We start from the raw sequence: 23,579 nt of genomic DNA, 5'->3' as shown, positions 1-23,579 counted from the left end.
AGGACTCCCCCCTCGGCTAGAAGACCGGATGCACAAGGCATCAGAGGTGTCTAAGCTGCCCGCCGCGGGGGGAGGGGGCGTGGAAGTCCAGAAATCTGCGCGTGGACGGACGTGGGGCACTTTCACCCCAGTGGAAGCTGGGCGCCACTTCACGAGCGTGCAGACGGTGGGCGGCCACCTCCGGAGCGGGGCAGCAGCCCGCGCCTCTGCTCTCGCGCCGGGCCCGGCCCCGGCTCGCGGTCCCGGCCCCGGCTCGCCTCGCCCCGCCCCGCCCCGCCCCGCCCCGCCCCGCCCCGGGCGGCTCTTCTCATTGGCCGCGGCCGCCCCCCCCTCGCCTCCCGTTGGCTGCTGGCCGCCGCCTCTCTCCGCCCCGCGCGGCCGCCCGGAGGCTCGGGGCCGGGGAGCGGGCGGCAGAGCCGGGCCGCCGAGTCCTAGGGGCGGCCGCGGAGCGGAGGGGCGCCTCGGCCCCGCAGCGCAGCGTCCCGGGGAGGGCCGGAGCCGCCCCGCCGCCGCCGGAGGATGGAGAGCCGGGGCATGGACGGCTATCTGCGGCGCCTCAAGCAGGAGCTGGTAAGCCCGGGGCGCGGCGCGGCGGGGAGACGCCGGGGCCCCTGGGCCGGGCCCGGCGGGCCGAGCGTGGAGCGGGACACGAAGGGGCGGGAGCCGGGGCGCGCGGCAACTTCGCGCGGAGTTTTGGCGAGGGCCGCGGGGCCGCCCCGACGGCCGGACAGCCGGCCGGACACACCGCCGGGGCTCGGCAGCGCGGGGGTCGGGGCGGGCGCGAGGCGGCGGGGCCGGGGGCGCCTCTGGAGCGCGGCGGGCGGGGCGGGCCCCCGGCTGTCTGCCCGGACCTGTCCGCCCGGCCGCGGCGGGGAGGGGGCCGCGGAGTCCAGCCCAGATCCTGGGTTCCAGTCCAGCCGCGCCGCTCCTGCCGGTGCAGCCAAGCCGCCCCCCCCACCCCGGGACTCAGTTTCTACCGTGTTAAAACAAGGCCCTTGTGCTGAACGGCTTCCCTGGCCCCTCCGTGACAGGACCGCCTCACTTAGACGAGATGGGAACGAAGCCCCTCCAGATGCAGCGCCGCCTGGGCTCCCACGGCCTTGGTGGGCCGCTCTGGGGGCGGTTAGGGCTGGCAGGGAGTCCTCCTCCTCCTCCTCCTCCCCCTCCTCCTCCTCCTCCTCCTCCTCCTCCTCCTCCTCCTCCTCCTCCTCCTCCTCCTCCTCCTCCTCCTCCTCCTCCCCTCCTCCTCCTCCTCCTCCTCCTCCTCCTCCTCCTCCTCCTCCTCCTCCTCCTCCTCCTCCTCCTCCTCCTCCTCCTCTCCTTCTCCTCCTCCTCCTCCTCTCCTCCTCCTGGTTAACCTGCCTTCCAGACTTCACTGAATGTCTACACAGGCCCTGGAGGGACAGAACTGAAACCCTCCCAGCCCTCACGGAGCTTACATTCACGAGGGGGAACAGCAGAGAGATACGGTTATAGACACGTGTACAGGGAAAAAATAAAAAATAGAGCTACCCCGAGGGCCTGCCTCACCCTTTAGATAAGAAAAGCAAACTAATGTCCAGAGAAAGGCAACCCAGAAGTCAGGAAGAAAGCCCAAGAGTGTCCAGTGACTCCTCGGTGATGGTATGACTGCCCCACCCCCCACCCCCCCACACACACAGTTGTCAATGATATTAAGCAATGTCTTCATAAAAATCAGCCCCCAAATTCTTCTTTGTGCTGCATGAGTTGAGGTGGAAAGAAGGGACTTGACAATCCTACTTAAGAGAGCAGCGGCTGGGACTGGAGGTGGAAGACACAGCCTAGTAATAATAGTAGAAAGACCATTTTTTATCTCTTGAAAGAACCCATTTTTAGGTCACTGGGTCCCAGGGTCAGCTCGTCTCTCCAGATCGGCTGGCCTCTGGGGTGATGGCTAGGAATTGAAGTGAGAGGGGCCGGCACATGACCGTGTGCCCCAGCCCCTTTGTGGTGACACTCATCATCGCACTCTGGACAGACAGCGAGCATAACATATACTTCTTCATTTTGAAGGGGCAGGTTTCCACCTTGCCTAATTCCACATCCCCCTAACTCTCCCCCTCCAACAAACTTTCTTTGCAGATTCAATAGATAACCAGGAAATGACTGGTCCCTATCCGAGGGGAGGGTCATTGTCAGATTGGTGGGTTTATTCACTGTCAATACACAGGACTCTGATTTCTAGCTAGGTGCTTCATTCATTGTGTCCAAGAAAGTCAGGGTCACTTTTGAAGACTGTGGGGCAACGCCACTCACCCTAAGAAAAGTCAGACTCATAGCATCAAATCCAGTCCAACTTCCTTTGTGCTTCCAGTGGGGGGGACAGGGCCCCCTCCGTGGCACCCCACGTTCCGATTTAATGGAGGGGTGGGTGTTTCTGGCACAGGCTGGAATTTTAATAACCCTTTGATTTGCATTTTGCACAACAACTGGGGGTGGGGGAGCGGAGGTTGGGGTGTGTGGGGGGGAGATACCAGAGGAATAAAGAAAGCACACAGGAACTAGCACCCCGGCTCCCAAATCTGAATACATTCCCTCAATCGACACCCCCATCAGGGACACGAGGCCAAAGAGGGAGGAGGGGCAGAGGAAGGCAGGGAGAAGGAAGCAATGAAGCCAAAGTCACCCAGCTCCCTCATTAGCTTTTATTTGGCCCTTTGTCTGCACTGTTTCAGTCTTTGACTCTCTTGGAGAGGAAGCCATCGCCTGGCCCCGGGCCCAGACTGAAGCTCCGACAGGAGAGAAGCTATCCCTGCCTCACCTTCCCACCTCCCTCCCCACCCCTGCCCCCATCCCCTTCTCCAGGCCAGTCTGTCTGTTTTCAGGCTCAGAATAGGCAGCTTCTTTCCAGACTTCCCAGGAGTTTCCTGCTCTCTCCCAAGCCTACCCCAGGGTAGCCCTGGGTCTGAGTGACCGCTCCCCCACATGGCAGGTGGGGGCTGCAGAGGAGGTCATTCCTCTGGCTTCATCTTTCTCAGACTAAGGCAGCTGGGACCAGAGCCAAATGCAGCTCTTGGCTACCAGTGACTGGTCTGGGCAGGTGTTTTGTTTGGTCCTACACCAAACTGAGAAGCAGCCAGAGGAAGTGAATACAGTCAACTCTCATTTATCTACTCTATAGAGACTGCATGGCAAATGTTTCCTCCTCCCTTGCCCCTCTTTCCACCCAGAGCCACTTTGGTCCATCCTCAGTTGATGTGTGTATAGGGAAGAAAATTCATTCTCAGGATGGAAAAATCTCCAGTACAAAGGGAAATATCTTGTGCCTTCTAGAGGCAACCAGAATTGCATCTGGTGATTATCTGTTGTTTTTTGTTATCTGTTCCACTATTTCCACTTTCCCCATACCCACCCCCCCCAACTTTTCATTCATTCATTAGTAACTAACCTATTACAGAATGCCAAGATATTCAGCTCAAAGTTGAATAAGATACATACAGGTCCTTCCCCCTTCAAGCTTACAGTCCAGTAAGAGAACAGACAGCGAGAACATGTAATAAATCAGTACAAATGAGCATAGCACAGTCCTGGGTCCCAGGAGAAACAGCCTATGATGTAGTAATCATAGATTAGTCAAAAGACTTGGATTTGAATCCAGCCTCTGCAGCCCTATAGCTTGGACAAGTTTCACTTGTCTCCAGAACTGTTTCCCCAATCTGGAAAATGAGGGAGTTGGATTGTATGGTCTGTAAGATCTTTTCCTGTTCTAAAACTTTATCCCAATGAGCTTATGCTTCTGTGGATCTTGCTTTTCCCTACAACAACCCAGGGAGGAAGGTAGTGCATTTATTCTATTTTGGTAACTAACTTAGTGTTGTCAGTTATTCCTGGGGGCCAACACCTCTCTGGAGTATGGCCTGAACTTGACTAAAATGTAATAAGAAAATATTCAATAAAACAAATAGACATATAACAAATATATTAATTTATATTTATAAATATACTAAACAATGTTAATAAATAGATAATATGCAACCCACAGAAATCCTTTTCCATCATTTCAGACATGTTTGACTCTTCCAGACCTCATTTGGCATTTTCTTGTCAAAGATACTAGAGTGGTTTGCCCATTTCCTTCTTCAGTGTATTTTACAGATGAAGAAACTGGGCAAACAGGGTTAAATGATATGCTCAGGGTCACACAGCTAGTATTTGTGGGAAGCCAGACTTAAACTCAGGTCTTCCTGACTCCAGACCTGGCACTCTATTCACTGTGCCACCTAGCTGCCTCATGTTCTATTTAATATCCCTGTTTCTATTTGAGTTGGATAACACTAATCTAATTATTCATCAATATGGATACATTCTTCTCACTCCAGTGGTGTCGATTTCAAGCCATCCTATAATAGGTATAATTTATTCCCATTTTACATTTAAGGAAGTTGAATTTCAGAGAGAGTAATTAAGTTTTTTATGGTTACAACTAGTATAGTAATCAGAGTTGAGATTTGAACCCGTTTCCTAATCCCAGCTCCAGTATATTTTCCCAGAGATAATTTAGAATTAACTGAGCTATCAAGAAACATTTACTCCTGAGGGTTAAAGTTGTAGAATTTCCCACCCCTCTACTCCAGTCATCCATCAAAAGTAGAAATATATACTGTCATGGAGGAATGCATTTCCTCACAAGTGAGGTCAGCTGGAGAGCCTGGGACATGACTGTATAGTGGCCCAAGGCAGGATAGAGAAGTGTCTTGACTTAGCCATAAAAGGTGACCTGGCAGAGCCTGCTAGAGTCCTAAGAGTAAGGCTTTCTTCAGTACTGTGTCTGTAGTTCTTTGCCCATGAAGTAGGTACAGATATGGGATTAAGTTTCAAGAATGGGTAGAAGCAGCAGCTGAAACATGTCTTCAGTAGGACATTGGAGGGATTGGGCTATAATGATACCCTAGGGGACATGTGGCCCACTCCCTGACCTCCACAAAGAGTTTATGAGTGGACTTCAAGTCCCAAACCCAGCTGCTCCCTGAACATGAGTCTCAAGGGGAACTTCCTAGCTAATGGCAGAACACGAGAGAGAGAGAGAGAGAGAGAGAGAGAGAGAGAGAGAGAGAGAGAGAGAGAGAGGAAGAAACAGAGAGGAGAAGGAAGAATAAGAAGAAGAAATAATAGAGAAAAAAAGTTAAAGAAAACTGAAAGCCAGCTAAGCAAAATCACCTAAGGGAACATCACCAGAGTGCCTCTTGAACATGGCTGCCTTGAAGAGTTGGAGAGCAGATGGGGTAGGAGATTTTGAGTTAGTTTCAAAGGACACAAAAATTTCCCACCAAAAGAAGTGATTTTGGAGAGATAGGATGACTTTAGTTCCATGAGAGGTAAATAGAGGCATGGGAAGTGAGTAGCCAGAGGGAAAGAGAGAGCCATCATTCGTGGTATAGGACATCCTTCTTCTCTAGTAAAATTTCCTTAATGGAATTCTTCAGACTCAAATTTCCACAGGCTCAGAAGTTTCTGACAAGTGGGAAAAGATCATAGATTTAGAACTGGAGGGATCCTAGATGATCAACTCCCCACTAACTTCATCTTTTAAAGAAAAAATTTAATTGCATTTTAAGTTCCCACCTCCCTCCCTCCCTACCCTGCACTAAAGAAGGCCATCACTTGACATAGATTTGGAAATATATATATATATATATAATATATATATATAATAACCATACACTGTATCTATTTATCAATTCTTCCTCCAGAGATGGATAGCATCTTCCTTCATAGAGACCTTCAAAGGCCCTTTGTAGTTGAACTAAGTAGTTCTAATACCCAGAATTACTTGGTCATTCACAATTATTCTTCAAATAATATTGCTCTTATTGTATTCAATATCCCTTGGTTCTACACACTTCACTCTGCATCAGTTTATATAACTCTTCCTAGCTTTTTCTGCAACCATCTTACTCAGCATTTCTTACAGCACAATAGTATTCTATCCCACTCATATGCCACAACTTGTTTGGTTGCTTCCCAATTGACAGGCATCTCCTTAGTTTCCAGTTCTTTACCATCATAAGAGAGCTTCAATAAGCATTTTAGAACATATAGCTTCTTTTCTTTTTTCCCTGATCACCTTGGCAAACAGACCTAGTAGTGGTATTGCTAAACCAAAGGGTATGCACAGTTTTATAACTCTTAGGGCATAATTCCAGATTGTTCTCCAAAATGACTGTATCAATTCACAACTTCATCTCTTTATAGATAAGGAAACTAAGTCCCCTGGGGAAACTTTCAAATTTCTTTCTTGACTTGACAAAAGACGCACAGAGAAAATGAATGCAAACCCAGGACCAGTATCTCCAGAACCAGTATTCTTTTTACTGTATCCCCATTGTTTCTGTCCTAGACATAGGGCCTAGGGAAGAGATCAGTCATCTTGTAGGGAAGAACAGTTTATTAAAAATATCATTAGTAAAAAACATTTTTTTTAGATTTTTTTTGGGGGGGGAGAGGGAAGCAGAAACAGAGATAGTGGAATTAAGTGACTTGCCTAGGGTCACACAGCTAGTAAATGTCTGAGGCCAGATTTGAATTCTGATCCTCCTAACTCCAGTGCTCATGTTCTATCCACTGTTACCTAGCTGTCCTTAGGATACAGGTTTTTGAAGGAAGTCCTGGGCTAAAGTCACACACACACACACACACACATACACACACACACACAGGTGAGAGAGAGAGAGAGAGAGAGAGAGAGAGAGAGAGAGATCGATGGATCTTGCTTGGGTGAGTCATGCAAATTATCAGTTCCCTCAAGTATCTTTTTAACTCTAACTTTCAAAGAAACTTCCAGTCTGTACTGGTAGAAGTTCCTTGCCCATAAGAAATTTTCTATACCCATGAAATCACAAATCCAGTAAATAAGCATATATGTGTATATATTTCATCACTATTTTTGTGTGTATATTTTTAATCCTTATTTTTCACCTCTAAGAGGAACTTGAGGATTATAGAATCGTATTTAGAATTATAGAATCCAGAAGAGCCAGGGTCCAAAGCACACCTCCTCCCACCCCTAATCCAGCTCCATGGTCATTATACCCTACAGCCTTTTCAGCCATAAACCTACTTATTTATTTTGATGAAAGCTCTCTGTGTATTCTAAAGAGCCCTATGTGGTTCTCAAGCCACAAGTTGTGGAGCCCAGATCTTGGAAGAAGCAAGGAGAGGGGCACAGTAAGGGCTGGAGGATATATGGTGGGAGATGCCTTGAACTATAGAACTGAGTTAAACTAGACAAGAGGAAATCCTGTCAAGGGGATTAATTAGCAGAGGACAGTTCCCTCCAGGGAAGCACCTCCCTCTCCAAAGATGTTGAAGGCATAGTGACAGGCCCCTCTGGATGCTTAGTTATCTTTTCACAAGGGTCTGCTGTCTCTCTCCAAAAAGAGTGGAGGTGTTCAGAGGTCAGGGATTGAGTCTTGGGCTTCTTTGCCTCCTTCACTGGTCCAGTAATAAGGCTAAATAAACATTCATTGACTATTGCTATGAGTTTGATGACTTTATCTATGGAAAGAGAGTGAAAAGAGGGAAAATAAAGCCGAGAGTATTTTAGAGGAGGAAGCTGCAGTGGAGGTGGGGGTGGGTGGGGTGGAGTGAGTTAGGTCTGTCCATTTGTCTTTTGCCAAAGCATTACCCCATAAAGGGATGCTTCTATGGGAGAATTAGTCTCTTCCTTTTTATGAGCCCCCTCTCCTCTTATTTCCTTCTCATCCCCCCCCCCTTCCACCTCCTCCTCATCCTCCCACCTCCTTCCCTCCCAAGGCTCTTGGCTCAGTCTGCCTCCCTCCTGGCCACTAGATCTGTGGGGGAGATCCAGCAGCTCCAGCCAAGAGCAGGGGGACCATGAAAGTTGCTATTCACAGGGCCGGGAATAAGATGCTTGGCACTGGGGGAGCATTCCCATTTCCTGCCCTGAGTCGATGCCTCTTGGGAGGGGCTGGAGGGAAAGGGGGCATGGAAAGAGGTGGTAAAGGAATTGTGTGAGGACCTTGTAAGCCCCCTGGCAGAGAGGGGTGGGGGTGGGGAGTAAGGCAGGGAAGCCTGCCAAGCCCATAGGCAGAGCTGGGGCCTATGTGGAGGGAATCTGGCTGTTTAAGCAGAGGGCGTGAGACAGAGGGACGAGGGGCACAGCTGTGAGAATCAGTCAGAGGGGCCAAGGGAGAAAGGAGCTAGCGAGGGAACAGAAGGTACCTAGTTCACACTCATATCCCATCCCCAGACATGAAATGAACAGGAACTGGATCAAAGTGTTCAACTTAGAAAGAACCTGAGATCATCTCATCTGATCCCATCCTTTAACTCTGAAAAATGGGATTTGCCCAAGGTGACCCAGGTAATATGTTGCACATTTGCAGAGTTTAGACCCAGGCTCTCTAGATTCAAATCCACTGTACAGATCTCTCTCTATAACCAGTCAACCTCATCCTGCTCCCCATGGTCAGGAGAAGAAATCCAACCCAACAAAGATACCCTTTGTAGGACCATCTTCCCAACAGGATCCTGGCAGGCCAATCTTCTCCATTCCTTGATGAATTAACTTAGAAGAGACAGCTTTGGGGGTGGACTAAAATGGAGCTCAGGTCTCTAAAGAGACCTGCCTCTTACCTTGCCTCTTACCTCACAGGGTGATAACAACCCCTTTCACTTAGGTGGGTTGCCCTTTCCTTCTGATTACCTCATTTCATAGACTTGGAAGGAATCTCAGAAGTTTTCTTTTGAAAACAATCCCATAGGCTTTGTTGTTTTCAGTCATGTCTGATTGCCTGTCATCCCATTTTGGGGTTTTCTTGACAAAGACACTGGAGTGGTTTGCCATTTCCTTCTCTGATTCATTTTCAGATGAGGAAACTGAGAGTTGTGACTTGCCCCAGGTCACAAAATTAGTAAGTTGTCTGTAGATGACATGTTATTATATACAGATAAGAAATGTAGACTCCAAATCAAAGGTTCTTCTTTACACAAAGCCAGAGTATTAACACTAGCATTTTATATGTTGAATATACTTCATATAGGGAGTCAGTGGTGAGTAGTAGAAAGAATGAGAATAGCTAGCTATTCTTTTTGTGAGCATTTGTGTATTTGCAAAGCATTTAAAGATAATCTCATTTGATTCTCACAAGGCCCCTGGAAGGTGGGTGCTATCATTATCTCCATTTTACAGATGTGGACACTGAGTCAGACAGGGGTTGTCACCGAGGCCATAAGTGTCAGATTTGAATCTAGATCATCCTCACTCCATCCACTAAGCCAATGCTAGGATGGGAGACAGAGGATCTGGATGCACATCCCAGACTTCACTTGCTTATTACTTACTGTTATTACTGCTGAGAAAATCAAGGTCAAGGGATTTGCCTAGGGTCAAGTAGTTAGGAGGCACCAAAGGAAGGATTTGAACCCAGGTATCTGGCTCAGCTCAGCACAAACACCACTGTCCAACTGCTTTTATTTACAAAAATCATTATGATGACTGAGTAGGAAGGTGGGAAATGGGGGTGGGGGTGGGAAGGGGTGTGAGGGACAGTGTGAAAACAAAGGAATGGTTCGAAGGAGGGAATGGACTGGAGCTCTGTCACCACCAGCTTTCCGCAACTTTCCACAACCAAAGGAATGACTCTATTTCAAAAAGAGAGAAATTGAGACCCTGAATAAATGGGCAGATAGGACCCCAAGATTCACTTGCCCTCTCTTCTACCCCAGGGTTCTCTCCATTTGATGAAGCTGCCCCTTCTCTCTTCCTGCTCCAGAGTCCAGCACAGGAGGAGGGGCACAGTTTGACTGCTGGCTCCATCCTTGTTTGGGTGACATCATCCCCTTTGGGCTTGGGAAGGGTGGCCCTATTAGCTTCTTTCTCTGTTGGGCTCCAGACCCAGCAGCTGATACTCTCTCTTCCTCCCCCTCTCCCTCCTCCTTGTTCTCCTCCTCCTCCCCCTCCCCAGGACTTTCCTGTTTCCCATCACTCAAGCTTCCTCCTGCCAAACTCACCCCATTCGAAAACAGCTGCTTTCTCCTTCCTCACTGCAAATATTCAATGAGTGGCAGGCCTGGAGTTTGGCAACACAGGATACTAACCTGGGGGCTAGGGTTCCTGTGTCCTGGGGGCCCCTTAATCAAGCTGCTTCCTTTTCCCTTCTCTCATCCCTGAGCCCAAATAGAATTTGCAAACATTATCTCATTATTTTAGCTCCCACAAGTTTTCTAATTCTTATTTTATAGATAAGGAATCTGGGTCTCAAAAAAGTCCATGGTCACATAACTAATAAAGAACAGAAGAGGAATTTGAACCCCAGTCTCACCAGACTTTAAGCCCTGCCCTGCATTCTTTCAATTATACTGAAGGACCTAGGCATCCACATGTTGATTTCAGGGGGTGTGGATGAGGAAAAAGTTGCCTTTTTAGATTCACTAACTTCTAACTGAAATTTAGTATTTCCTTCAATTATTTAAAAATGCTATTCTGAGAAGAGTTCATAGGTTTCATCAGACTCCCAAAGGGGATTGATCCATGACTCCAAAAAGGGTTTCAGAACTGGTAAATTCTTATCCCCATGCACAAAGGGACTTTAGGCTTCACAGAAAAAGGATGAGGGCCAGGACAAAGCATTTATGTAACCTAGGTAAAGGTTTGAAGGTTTGAAAAATACTACCTTACTTACCCTGCCCCTTCCTCTCAAGGCTTTGAAAATTCATTGAAATAATAACTTGAGATATACACCTATATGCAAATATATATTTTGGGGTCATGGAAAATCGAATTTTTTGACATTTAATTATATTGTTTACAAAAAGTATTATTTTTTAGAAGACCATTTAATCCTAGACAAGTCATTTTACTTTAATATCTCAGGTATCTCTCTAAAACTATAAATTCAGACAAAGTTCCAGCATTCTTTTATCTTGAGTTAGTCTCTAGAGCCACAGTTCCAAAATATATATAAAAGTATACTTCCCACTCTGCCCCAAGCCATTGCTTAACTAACTCCTACTTCTAGCTTAGTTCTGGATAGAGAGAGACTCATTCTCTTAGTGGTCCATTTAGTGAAGATCCATTTAGTGGAGATGGATAGAGTGCCAGTCTTGGAATCAGGAGGACCTGAGTTCAAATTCAGTCTCTCACATTTGCTGTGTCTTCCAGGGCAAGTCACTTGACCTTGTTTGCTTCCATTTCCTCATCTGAAAAGTGAGCTGGAGAAGGAAAGGGCAGACCCCTCCAGTATCTTTGACAAGAAAACCCCAAAAGGAGTCACAAAGAGTCGGGCTTAGCTGCAAAAAACGAATAAACAAAAATACTTAAATGGGGCCTCTGTTCAGTGGCTTGCCCTATTCCTGGTCATTTCAATACTTCAGTATTTCAAAAGAGGGATAATTTCATCCTTGTTCAATAATGATCGCAGCTCCCCTCTCGACATCCTATGATAAACTGCAAGAGTTGTCACGGTTAGGAAATTCATCACTTGCTGGCCAGCTCCCCTGGGAAAAGCCTTTCTGAACCACCGCCTCTAGTCTCAGACATCAATAGCTATTATTTGAAGCCTTTCCAGCTTGGTAAAACCTACTGTAGTCAGGCACTCCAGGTCAGCTCCGTACCCTGTGAAGCAACAGCCAGCCTAAGATGTTATGCACCTGGGGTTAGAAAGCCAACTGCCCAGGCACATCGGTGTTAAGGTTGTCTCTTGTCAGTACCTTGCCCTGACTACAACTACAAAGCCAGCCAGCCAGCCAAGCCACAAGAAATGCATTGAATATAGTCCACAGATATATAATGAACGCCTGGGATATGCAAAGCATTCTGATAGGTGCCCTGAGAAATAGAAAGAGGAGTGAGACTCAGTTTCTGCCCTCAAAAATCCTCTGAAATGAATGAAAAAACACGTACACTGTCACCACTACCACTGCTACTACCACTACCATTACCAATGACTATAATGCCAGATATGATGTGATGAGGGTATTAGCATAGTCCTCAATGATTGAATGCATTCCCTCCACATCTTTTCAAAAGCCTCAGGTCAGGTGCCACTTCCTACCTGAGACCTTTCCTGGTGGAAGAAGACATGCAGCTAATAGCAGAGCCAGGACTTAAACCTAGGGCTCTGAGGGCAAGTCAGATTTTCTTTTTTATCAACATGGCAAGACAGATTGAGCATTGCCTTGAAAGTCCAAGGATATGAGTTCCAAGTCTGCCTTCTTCACTTAATATTTGTTTTACCCTAGATTGGTCTTTTAACCACTGTGCCTCAGTTTCTGAATTTGTAAAATGAAAAGTTAGAATCAGTGACTTTTAAAGTGACTTCTTTTTTCCCTGCTCTAATTCCCTATGATCTTTTGATCCTGCAAACAGTACTATGGAGGATTCTAACTGGATAAAACAGGGAAGGCTCCAGTAGAAATTGGGTAGAATGAGGGAAAAAACCCCAAAGATTTGAGTTCTAGTCTTGTCTCAGCCTCAACTTCATTTGTCGGGGTAGATTTGGTGGTCTCAGATTCCTGTCATTCTAAGAAGAGGGTAGTATTTGGCTCAGCTCTTGAAGGATAGGTATGATTTTTAGTGGGCAACTAGGTAGTACAGTAAAGGGCTGATTCTGGAGTTAGAAAGACCAGAGTTCAATATGACCTCAGATACTTACTAGTCTTATTAATTCTGTGACCCCAGGCAATTCACTTCACCCTGTTTGCCTCAGTTTTCTCATCTGTAAAATGAGATGCAGAAGAAATTGACTACTCCAGTATTTTTGCCAAGAAAACCCCAAATGGGGTCACATAGAATCAAAAATGACTGAATAGGATTTTTATGGATAGTGTTGAGGGGAAGATATTTTAGGTCAGGGGATAGGTGTGAGGAAAGAGATTTTTTTTATAAAGATAAATAGGTCAGTTTGACTATTGGGTAGTGTATCTATAGGAAGGGCATTACTGAGATAGGACTAGAGAGAAAGATTAGGACCAGGCTGTCAAGGACCTTGAATGACAGTAAGAAATCTGGAGTTTATCTAATGGTTGGAGATATTAGAACAAGGCAGTGATAGGATTAGGTTTCTACTATAGGAAAATGGGCATATTGGTGGTATGTAATTGGAAGATGAATTCAGAGACTCTTGGGGAATTGTCAATCATGCTTGGGTTTTAGAACCCAATGAAAGAAGCTGGGAGTTGGGAGATCTGAATTCAAGTCCTCTATCTCTTAGTTGAATGACTTTGTTTTTTCTTTGGGTTTTTTTTTTTGGTAGTTTTTTTTTTTCAAGGCAATGGGGTTAAGTGGCTTGCCCAAGGCCACACAGTTAGGTAATCATTAAGTGTCTGAAGCTGGATTTGAACTCAGGTGCTCCTGACTCCAGGGCCCATGCTCTATCCACTGCACCACCTAGGGGTCCCAGTTGAATGACTTTGAACACACCACCAAACCTCAGTTGATTTCATCTGCAAAACAAGTGTGGAGGGTTTGATCAGATAAATCCCTGAGGCCCCAGCAAGTGATAAAACATTCTGTAATTTGATCCTCGTCCCTTCTGGTCTTGAAATAGACCCATAGAATTCATAAATGCTAGTGTCTGAGGAAGGTTGCAGATATGAAGTACCCTTAGACAAGGGGATTAGGGACATTCTGGGGAGAAAAATAGACATTAAACCTATATTCCTACCAAAAATCTGTCCTATATGCTAAACATTTTTGATTCATGTAAAAATTGCACATTTGTTTTAGGACAAATCAACCATTTTATCACACCAATTTCAAGCCAGGTGGAATTATAGAGCTCCAAAAAATAATACAGTATGGGAAATGGAGGCTACTGCAACAGAACATGGGAGAGTTCAGGACACCCGGAATTTAGCTGGAGGCAATGACCTATAGATAATATCCTGCTGAAGTCTGATTGATTATGCGAGGTGGGGGAGAAGAAGGCCTCAACAGGGACAGCAAGGTTTTGAGCCTGATTCCAAGCAAGAGGAATATTGTGGCTATAGAAAGCAGTCAGGGAGGAGGAGGTAGGGACTAGTTGAGGATGGCAGAGAATAAGCGCCTCCTTCCCACCCTCTACTGGGAGAGAATGAGGGTCAGAGACAGAAAAGAGGAGATGAAAGTTGAAGAGACAAAGTCAGAAGGGAAGGGGGGCTGTCAGAGGTGAGGATGAGGGAGAAGGAGACATCAATCATCAGCCTGATGGGACGTTGGTGACCCTGACCATTGAATATATAGACTTAGTAGTTGCTCCTTGCTGCTTGCTCCCAGGGTGTCACTTGCTGTCACTTGGGTGGAACACACAGACACACACAGACACACACAGACACACACAACGTAGAGGAATGCAGAAGCTTAGGTATACCTACAGGAGAAACTCATTGGGCTTCACACAGAGCTGGCTCATCCCATAACCTGACCCTTGGTGGGGGAGGAGTAAAGGTTGGGGGGGGGGGGGGTTGCCAGGGTAGGATTTGACATAGACTAGCCGGTGAAGGTTGACCTCACAATCCAGCTTTGCAGAGCCTCCGATAGCCACACTTCTGCTCCCTCCTCCCTCTGGGCTTGGGACAAGAAGCATTAGGCAGGCCTGGGGAGGTAAGATGATAGGGTGGGTCTCTGGGGGGCTTAGAGAACAGATGGTCTCTGCAGGGTTTGGTGTCAGTAACCTGAGCAAGGGCTTGGGAGGGGATCTGGTAGACCGAGGCAGCTTGGGTCTAAGAATGGGGAGGGGGTACAGATTTTCAATGAATGTTATCAGGGATGCTCCTCCTTCAGGCCCCCAATCTAGGCTGTCACCCAAATCCAGCTGGCAGCCCTTGGATTCAGTTTACTATAGTAGAGGGCTAGAGTTAGAAATCACTAACCCTCAGCTTAATCCCTCTCTACCCGCTTGGCCCTCACTACCTTCTGACATGGACTGCTTGGGTCTGGGAATGAGGCGGACCCTCCAACCTAAAGCAGAGAACAGTTGGGGAGAGCACAGGTGTTTGCAAAGGGTGGGGGCAGGATGCAAAAAGCTAGATGGACTCTTTCAGGGTCCCAGCCCTCCCCCCAAGGCCTCTTCCTTACCACCCCAATTATCCCAACAACTGCCTCTAACCAGATGTAGACAGCTGTTTGGGGAAAGAACAGGCCTCCCTTTCCTTTGATGAAGATTCTTTGAGAATATGAATCCCCCCCCGCCCCCCAATACACAGCTACTACTGTTAAGAAAAGAGAGGGTTTGGGGGCCCTGGAAGATGGAAGAAATTCATGAAGTAAGGTTTATTGCTGAAAGGGATCCTAGAAGCCTTCTAGCCCAGGTCCCTCCTTTTACCAACTTTTTAGGCGGGTAATATCAGAGGCAAGTTTTGAATCCAATCTCTTTTTTTATTTTTTAAACTACAGTCCATTTTACTGAATTTGCTCCCAGAGACACCAGCGAACAAACTTGCTCTTCTTTCCATTGTGCCCTGCCGCCTTCTTGGCTCAGGGACACAAGGGAGAAGCTGTATGGAAGGAAGGAGGGAAAGGACAGGCCAGAGACACCAAGGCTCTCATCTCTCTCTCCAGCCAGTCATTTTCAACATGCAAACTCTCCCTCTTCCAAGCAACATCGGGGATAAAGAGGATGACACCAGCAGCGGCCTGCTGGCCGAGATCCAGCGTCATAGGAAACGTGACAGCTGCACCTTGATGGTGGCCCTCCCATTCTTGTCTCACTTTGATCTTCTCTGTCTCCTTCCTTCGTAGGTATCTATGAAAGAGGTAGGGGATGGGCTCCATGATCAGATGAACTGTATGATGGGAGCCCTGCAAGAACTGAAGCTTCTCCAGGTACAGACGGCTCTGGAGCAGTTGGACATCTCGGGGGATGGGCCTGATCTGGATCCTGCCCCTAGCTTCCTGCAGAGCCCCAGAACTCAACCCGAGTCCTTCAAGTGGGGAGGCAGCAGGGGCTCTGCCAGGCCCAGGGCCAACTCCCCGTCCAGCTCCCCGGCCCTCAGCAGCAGCAGCACCAGGCTTTCCTCCTACAGGAGCGTCCTTGGGGCAAACTTAGTCCCTCCTCCTGGGACCTGGGAGGCAGAGGGCCAAGGCTTCATTCAGCAAAGGACAGAGCAGGCCGAGCCGGACGACTGGACCTCAACCCTGATGTCACGGGGCCGCAACCGGCAGCCACTGGTCTTGGGTGACAACGTCTTCGCAGATCTGGTGGGCAATTGGTTGGACTTACCAGAACTAGAGAAGAAGGGTGGGGAGAAAAGTGAAGTTAGTGGTGTAGGTGGGGTGCCAGGGCCTGGCAGCAGGCATCGTGATCTGGGCCGAAGGTTCACATTGACCGCCAACATCTTTAGGAAATTCCTGCGTAGTGTACGGCCAGATAGAGATCGACTACTCAAGGAGAAACCGGGCTGGATGACCCCAACAGTCACTGAGCCCCAAGCTGGATGCTCCAAGAAAGTCAAGAAAAGGAGCCATTTCAAGGGAGCTGGATACTTCCCCTTCCCCAGCAGTGGGGGCAAGGGACAGGGAGAGAGGCCTTCTTCAAGCTGCCCCAAGGCCCTGGAGTCCCCACCCGCTGGCTTTGACATCAACACAGCTGTGTGGGTTTGAGTCCTCGAAGGCTCCCGTGTTGGAGGCCAGCTGGGCGGGAGCAAGTCTCCGTGGCAGATCCCCTCGGCCTCAGCTCTGAACTACTCCTTCAAGGCTCCCAGAAAAAGTAAGAAAAGGGCAGAGCCAGGCCCTCCCAGCCCAGGGAGCTGAAGCAGCCAGTGTGTGCACTCTAAGGAAAGCTACAGCCCTGTTGGGACAGGCTTGGGAACATTGTGTGTGTGTGTGTGTGTGTGTGTGTGTGTGTGTGTGTGTGAGAGAGAGAGAGAGAGAGAGAGAGAGAGCCTGTATGAATCTATGTGTGTCTCTATGTGTGAGGGGGTGTGTCCAGGTTGGGGAGATGCCCCAGGGGTACCATTGGGGCAATATCAGTGCCCTGCATTGGGTTTCTGAGGAGTTGAGTTGTAGAAGGTGAACGTGTATCTAATGCTACATACAGAACAGTAAAGTGAGCACTGCTGAGACCCTCCCAATAAAGACATTTTATCCTCTGGACCACCCTACCCCCCCATTTCTATAACTGTATCCCTTTGCTCCAAGAAAACTTTATCCCCAACCAGGAGAAGCACAAACCTCATCCCCAAACCAGACTTAATACAATTTCTTTCCCTTTCATCTCTCCTCTAGCCAGCTGGGAACCCCAGAATCTATGGGTTGGCTCTAATGTGGATCCAAAAGAAAGGCTATTAAAGACTAAAGACATATCCTGGAGAGCAGTGACTTAAATTTCTCCTTTCTTATGATTTTAGTGATACTTGACACCCTCCTAAAATGTCCCTGAGAACTGGGGGATGGGAGGGGATGTGTGAAGAACATGGTGGTGGTACGGACCATAACTGCTATTCCAAATACTTCTCTCCCAACAGCCTAGGATACCTGGGTCCTGGGGGCAGAAGTATGAGAGGAGTGAGGGCTGAGAGAGGCCAGACTTGGATAGTTCTAAGCACCCCTCAGGTGGTACAGATTATATATAAATATAGATATGTACATACATACATACACATAAATTTACACACTCCAATCCAACCCCTTTCTTTAGTACTTAGCTCCCACCTCAGGATAAGGGAATCTGTTTAAAACATTCAGATGATCAGTTAATTACTCCCACTCAGCTGATGTGATCATTCCCAGTTCCAATAACCCTTCACCCACCCATGTTCTTCATTGGGTGCCATCCTGGGAGACCCAGAGATCTTTCAAAGCATCCCTACTCCCTCTCCCCCTTTCTCTTACCCATTCTGTTCTGGTCCTCACCATGGATCAACCAGGAAAAGGAAAGAGATAGAGACAGGGAGAAGGCTGGAAGACAAGTGATATTTATGAATTCTATCTGGGCAGGCAGCCTAGGGCAGGGCTTAAATGTCTATATGGCAAGAACAAGGGACAACCCCCACCCCTTTACCCTGTGGAGGTTGACACCCTCTCCCCACTTGGAGTAGGTAACACCCACTGACAGAGAAAATACAATGTGCAACCCTGTTTGGGTTGAGAAGCCCATGGAGGCCTCCCCTCCCCTTCCTTCTCAGTCTGATGGGATGTGACAGCTGTAATTAGAAGCAAGATGCCTGCCTGCATAGCCATCCTGGTTCCCAACATTAATAGCAAACAAGAGGAGAGAAACCCTCCAGGAAGGCTGCCTCCAACCCCTCCCCTCTCCCTTTCTTCCTATTCTGGGGTGTGCTGTAGGGAGCAGCCCAGGTTGTCTGAAGCCACCCTCCATCTTTTGGTCTGATGGTATCCTAAGGATTGAGGCTGGGGTCTTGGGGTGGGGGTGGGGACTTAGGATATCACCTTGATTCCCAAACAACCAAATTCCTCTAGTTTGATTTTGGAGGAGGGCAAAGAGAAGTCACCCTAAGTTTGTCCACTTAGCCAGGCCTCCCTAAAAGAACACTCCTTTCCTCTCAGCTTTACCACACATGCCTTCCCAGAAGGGCCTTATCTTCCTAGGGATGAGTGAGTACATATACCACAATGACCTTTTAGGGAATGGCTTTGCCACCCCCACCTAAAAGGGATTTCTCTTCCTTCTGCACCCTTAAGCCCTCGGTTTCCAGTTATCAGCCAAGGGCTCCATTTTGCTTTTTCTCCTTCCTATCTTATAAATTCCTTCCTTCCTCCTCCCATCTTCCAACTGTTCTCTGAGCTCTTAACTTGCTCAAGTTTGATGCATTGGGTTGACTCTATTCCTCTCCTGTTCCATCCCTGCCTCCCCCCCAAGTAGAATCTGGGGAGCAGTATCCTAGGTAACAGAGGAAATACTAAGTGGGAGAACATTTCAGAGTAAGAAGTTGGTCCCCAAAAGCTGGCTCAATCATCCCCTGGTCTCCAAATAGGCTCTGAATTATTCTCTCTTTCTGAGGTTGAATCAGGATTAAGGGACTTGTCCAGAGTCACACAGCTAGTTAGTGTCTGAGGCTGGATTTGAGCTCAGGGTCTGCTGACTCTGGGGCTAGTGCTCCATCCATTGCACCACCTAGTTGTCCCTGTTTTTGAATTATTCTAAGCAGAATATTACTTTTCTTTAACAGTAAAGAGAAATAGCAATTTATCCTGTGATTCATCTTCTCTGAATTTCTAGTCTTAAAGAGGTGCCTAGAGCTTCAATTGATTAAGCAATTAGTTCAGGATCACACGACCATATGTGTCTAAAGGAAGATTTGACTCAGGACTTCATGGCTCTCATCAAAACTCTGTCACCACTATGCCAAGATGCTAAAACTAAATGGAAGGAAAAAAACCTGCCCCCTTGTACCTCTTAGTAAATCTAGCCCTTAGTCCCTATTACCATTTCACCCCTCTCCCATTCCTGGCCTTCTTTGCAGAGCATCATTTCTGGCTGACTCTGAAGGAGGTGAATTTATAGACAACTTTTGGTTATCTATTGTGGATGGTCCATCCTTTTTGGATTAACCAGGGCTATTATTTAACCACTAGCTGACTTCCTCTCTTTCTGCCACCTAATAATTTCTTTCAAAGGGTTTATCAGTGAGCGACACAAACATGAGCCTGAGCATAACCAGGGAAAATAATGTACTTCCAAAATTACATGAAAACATGTATACATATCTATAACATATGTATATCATATATGTTTGAATACCATTTATATCTATTTCTATATGTCTTTAGTTGCATCTTCATTGCTGGAGAGAGGCACACACACATATACAACCATTACCCATTCCCAAACCCAGTCACAGAGTTGTTTTGTTGTCATTTCCCCCGTTGGGATTGTTATTTATGCTTCTTCCCTTTTGCAGCTCAGCTAATGGAAAACTGACTGTAAAATGAGGACATGAATTCTTTTTGTGTCTAAGAGTCAGAAGACTTTGGCTGCCTTCTTCCTTCTTCACTTTACACTATCACTAATGAAAAGTGATAGCCAATTAATTTTCCTCCATAATTAATGTCTGTCCCAACCACCCTCCCTTCTCCTGGGCCCCCAGATCAGGCTACATCAGAGGTTAGACTTATTCCCTCCTCCCCCCCCCACCTACCCTGTCCCCCCTCTCACCCCCTCCCCTCCCCAGAGATTGGTACTTGCAGCCTTCTCCTCTTCCCCCCAACCCAGGAATGAGCAAAAGTGAGATGGGGGAGGGAGAGAGATCCACAACTCAATTCTGCCTTAGGGGGGCTAATTTTACGGTTAATTAGAACATGCAAATGAGTCAATTGCTCAGTTAATGCCCACTCTGGCACTTGGCCCTGCCCCCCATCCAGACCACTTCTCCTGGCCATTGGAGGCTGGGCCTCTGTCCAGGTCCCTGCCTGGTAATCCTTGACCTTGGAGCCAGGCTGTATTCCACACCCTCCTAGTCTGGGCCACAAGCCAGGCGCTGGCTTGTGAATCCCCCACTGGCCTCCTCACTGCCAGCTCCACTTTCCTCCTCACTTTTGCCTCTGGCTCCAGGAGGTCACTCTATGGACCCCTCAGGCCAGCCAGGGCATTATGGCCCTCCTTCCTCATTTTAAGGGGCTGCTCTCCAAGCCTACACTTGCCTAAGCTTTTTAAAGATTGTCTCTGACCTTTCTCTCCTAATTCCTCTCTCAAAACAGTTTTAGGGGAGCCCTTGGAGTCCTTCCTCAGACAGGACTGAGTTTTAGGAGGAAAAGTAAACTGAGCTTGCCTGGTTCTGTGAATCAGAGAAGCAGACCTACTTCCCTCAGCCTTGGGGTTGGGGGAGGCAAAGGGATCAATACTAGAGAGCTGAACTCTGTCTTAAATTCTCTTTGTTACCGAGGTGTCTCTCTGCCTGGCTGGTGTCTGTAATAACATACTTTTTCAATGAGGAAGGAGAAGAGAGGCACAGACCGGGGTCTTAGGTCTTCCAGGTCCAATGTCCTTTTGGGGTGGACATCTGCATCACCAGAGCTAGCTCAGTATTTGAGAGGCTCTGAAAGAAAGTGAGAGGAGAGGTATTAGACTGACACCGGACTGAAGGGCTACAGAGCCAGTGTACTGGCCTCATGGCTATATACCTGTGAAACCTGGACAGTCTACCAGTGCCATGTCAGGAAACGGAATCGCTTCCATTTAAATTGTCTTAGGAAGATTCTGAAGATGACCTGGCAGGAGAAGACACCAGACACTGAGATCCTGTCTCGAGCTAAACTGCCAAGCCTTCAAAGGTTACTACAAAGAGGGCAACTATGATGGGCACATTGTTAGGATGCCAGACGTACACTTGCCCAAAAAACTATTTCATGGAGAACTAACACAGAACAAGTGCTCACAAGGGGGTCAGAGGAAGCCAAACCGGGACACCCTGAAGGTCTCATTGAAGAACTTTAGGCTTGACTGTACAGCTTAGGAGACACTGGCACAGGACCACCCAGCGTGGCGTGCCCTCATCAGTGAGGGGGCTGCACTCTGTGGAATGGAAGCAGCTCAAAGGAAATGTATCATCCCTAAGTTCAGAGAACCCACCCCAGGTGTTGCCATGGACTAGTTGTGCCCAGCCTGTGGTAGGGCATTCCAAGTTCACATTGGTCTGATCAGTCATTGCAGGACGTGCTGTAATTTCTCTGTAGTGATGTCATTTTCATCTTCTTCCGTAACAAAGGACAAGAACCAACCAACCAACCAAGGAAGCTGCTTCGGACAGTGGATTGCCTACTAGACAATCCAGTCCCTTGCCCTTGTCCCAGACCCCAGGGCTTGAGATTGGTGGGGGGGGGGGCAGGACGAGTAGAGGGGACCTAATGACCCAGCTCCTAATGGAGATGGGTTGGGTGAGCTCCCGGCTCTATTTACCGATAACTCTCTATCATTCTCTTTTAATGTCGTTGCTGCTTGGATTCTCTCCAAGCTCTGGTCTCTCCTTTCTCCAATTCAGCCACCAACTTGGGCCGTTGGCTCGACAGCACTGAAAACTGTATGTAGCAGCGGGGCTAATCAAATACTACAAACAATTGATGGGTTAGGAGGAGGAGTGAGGGGCCCCCCATCTGTCTGGCCTGGTATTGATTGTCAGAGGCAGAGGGCTTGTGGAGATGACCCCTGGAAGGCTGATTAAACACTGAAGGCAGGGATCAGTGATTTGGTTACAAACACCTCCTACTGTAAATTCACCCTCTACCTTTACTCATCTAACTCAATCCCATTAGGCTTCCCCCTTTTATTTCCCAACAAATAAAGTGATAAAATCTCTCTCTTGGGAGGTACCAGAGCTCAGATACACACTAAATTTGATAGTGTTTTTCACAGTGACAAGGAAAGAAAAGACAGCTCCTTCCTGTCTCCCTTGTCCCCTCCCCTCTCTTTCCACACAGCTTTATATACGCGTCTAAAGATCTTGGGTGCTCCCGCCCTTACCCCAAACTCAGCCCTGCCCAGGATGCCTATGACCCTATAACAAAGTCCTTGTTCTTGTTTGAGGCTAGAGTCCACCCTCCCACCTTCTGGAGTCATCTAGTGAAAGCATCTCTCTGTTCAGAGGAAGCAGTTGAAGACGATGGGAGGGTGGGGAACATTTTTTGCATCACCCCAGGACATATAGTGTGGTGGGCTAAGCTGATAAGAGAGAGTAAAATTATACTTCTCTGTACCCTTCAAATATGACCTTGGGTTAGCTGCCACATTTGGGCTCATCTAGAAAAAGACAGGGCCAGGGGCAGGAAGCCTTTCCAGAATGCCATTGCTTCTCTTCCCAGGTCCACATCCCTCATAGCCTTGGGGAATGACTTCCCCTTCTCTGCCTTCCTCTCCATTCTCCCAAGGAGCATTTGGATCCTTCTCCCACTCCCATTCTGAAAAAAAGCTTCAAGCTGCACCCCAGGTGTTCACATTGTCTATTTGTGCCTGACCTGTGGTAGAGCACTCCAGGTTTGTATTAGTCTGAGCAGCCACAGTCAGACACAATGTACCATGACTCCAACATAGTCATATCATTTTGGCCTCAGTTGAAAACGAAGGACAACAATCAACTACCCCCACCCTAGAGTGGTCCAGCAACCAGGCTCGGGTGAAAATTATCTGGGAAGAAGACCTTTCCTTATTCTCTTGTTCTGGCATGCACCTCCCCCTTCCTTCAAGCCCCTTAGAACATTTGTGGTCCTGCTCCCACCTGTATCTCACTGTCTCTTCCATGGACTGTTCCTATCCCAGTATCTGTAGGTTGTGACTCATCTGTGTTAAGATATGAAGAGAAAGGCCTGCCTCCTGGCCCAGAGTCTACTGATGGCTTCTGATACTCTCCCCTATCTTTCCCCTGTTCCTCCACCACACACCCATGCCCTGGGAGCTGTACTGGCCCCTTTCACCTGGCCTCTCAGGTGTACTCAACCTTCCCCTGGGAGATACTAGAATGCAGAACTGATACTACATGAGTCCAGGGGGATGTCCACTTCCCTGAATAGGATATATTTTAGAAAGGGGAAGGGATGAAGTCTCCAGGCTCACTCTGCACATGTTGCTCCAGCTGCCTCCTCTGCCCTGGGAGCCCCAGTCTGCCCACAAAAGTCACCTGTGGGTTTGGATAAGAAGAGAATGGAGTGGAGCAGGAGGGGGTGTGAAAGT

The 23,579-nt window shown here is 47.9% G+C and overlaps 1 protein-coding gene and 1 long non-coding RNA gene across 5 annotated transcripts; one reads left to right on the top strand and one right to left on the bottom strand.

The window, feature by feature from the left end:
- Positions 1–403: 403 nt before the first annotated feature.
- On the top strand, positions 404–20,067 carry INKA2 (inka box actin regulator 2). 4 transcript variants are annotated; one of them, XR_012468670.1, is made up of 3 exons: positions 404–570; positions 15,701–16,667; positions 17,190–20,067. XR_012468670.1 is itself a non-coding variant. In XM_074188433.1 (2 exons), the coding sequence occupies exons 1-2, from the start codon at positions 520–522 to the stop codon at positions 16,559–16,561; spliced, it is 912 nt and encodes a 303-aa protein (XP_074044534.1). In that variant the 5' UTR covers positions 404–519; the 3' UTR covers positions 16,562–20,063. The 4 variants fall into 4 exon arrangements, 2 of the variants coding, with proteins under 2 accessions (XP_074044534.1, XP_074044535.1); XR_012468669.1 differs by having other exon boundaries at positions 17,186–20,067; XM_074188433.1 differs by having other exon boundaries at positions 15,701–20,063.
- Positions 10,830–14,349, bottom strand: LOC141490057 (uncharacterized). Its single transcript, XR_012469054.1, has 3 exons — positions 14,331–14,349; positions 12,636–12,698; positions 10,830–11,193 (listed from the first exon to the last, which is right to left on the bottom strand). It is a non-coding gene; the product is annotated as an uncharacterized LOC141490057 (long non-coding RNA).
- Positions 20,068–23,579: the final 3,512 nt, after the last annotated feature.

This window comes from Macrotis lagotis, chromosome 5 (assembly GCF_037893015.1).
Source record: "Macrotis lagotis isolate mMagLag1 chromosome 5, bilby.v1.9.chrom.fasta, whole genome shotgun sequence".
Classification (NCBI taxonomy): Eukaryota; Metazoa; Chordata; class Mammalia; order Peramelemorphia; family Peramelidae; genus Macrotis; species Macrotis lagotis.
The sequence above is the reverse complement of the archived record's forward strand: the minus strand, read 5'-3'. Positions and strand labels throughout refer to the sequence as shown.

Excerpts from the sequence above, each read along its gene's own strand:
- INKA2 (XM_074188433.1), top strand. The coding sequence starts at position 520 with ATGGAGAGCCGGGGCATGGACGGCTATCTGCGGCGCCTCAAGCAGGAG. Across the intron at positions 571-15,700 it reads GGCGCCTCAAGCAGGAGCTG|GTATCTATGAAAGAGGTAGG; the intron begins GTAAGCCCGGGG and ends CTTCCTTCGTAG.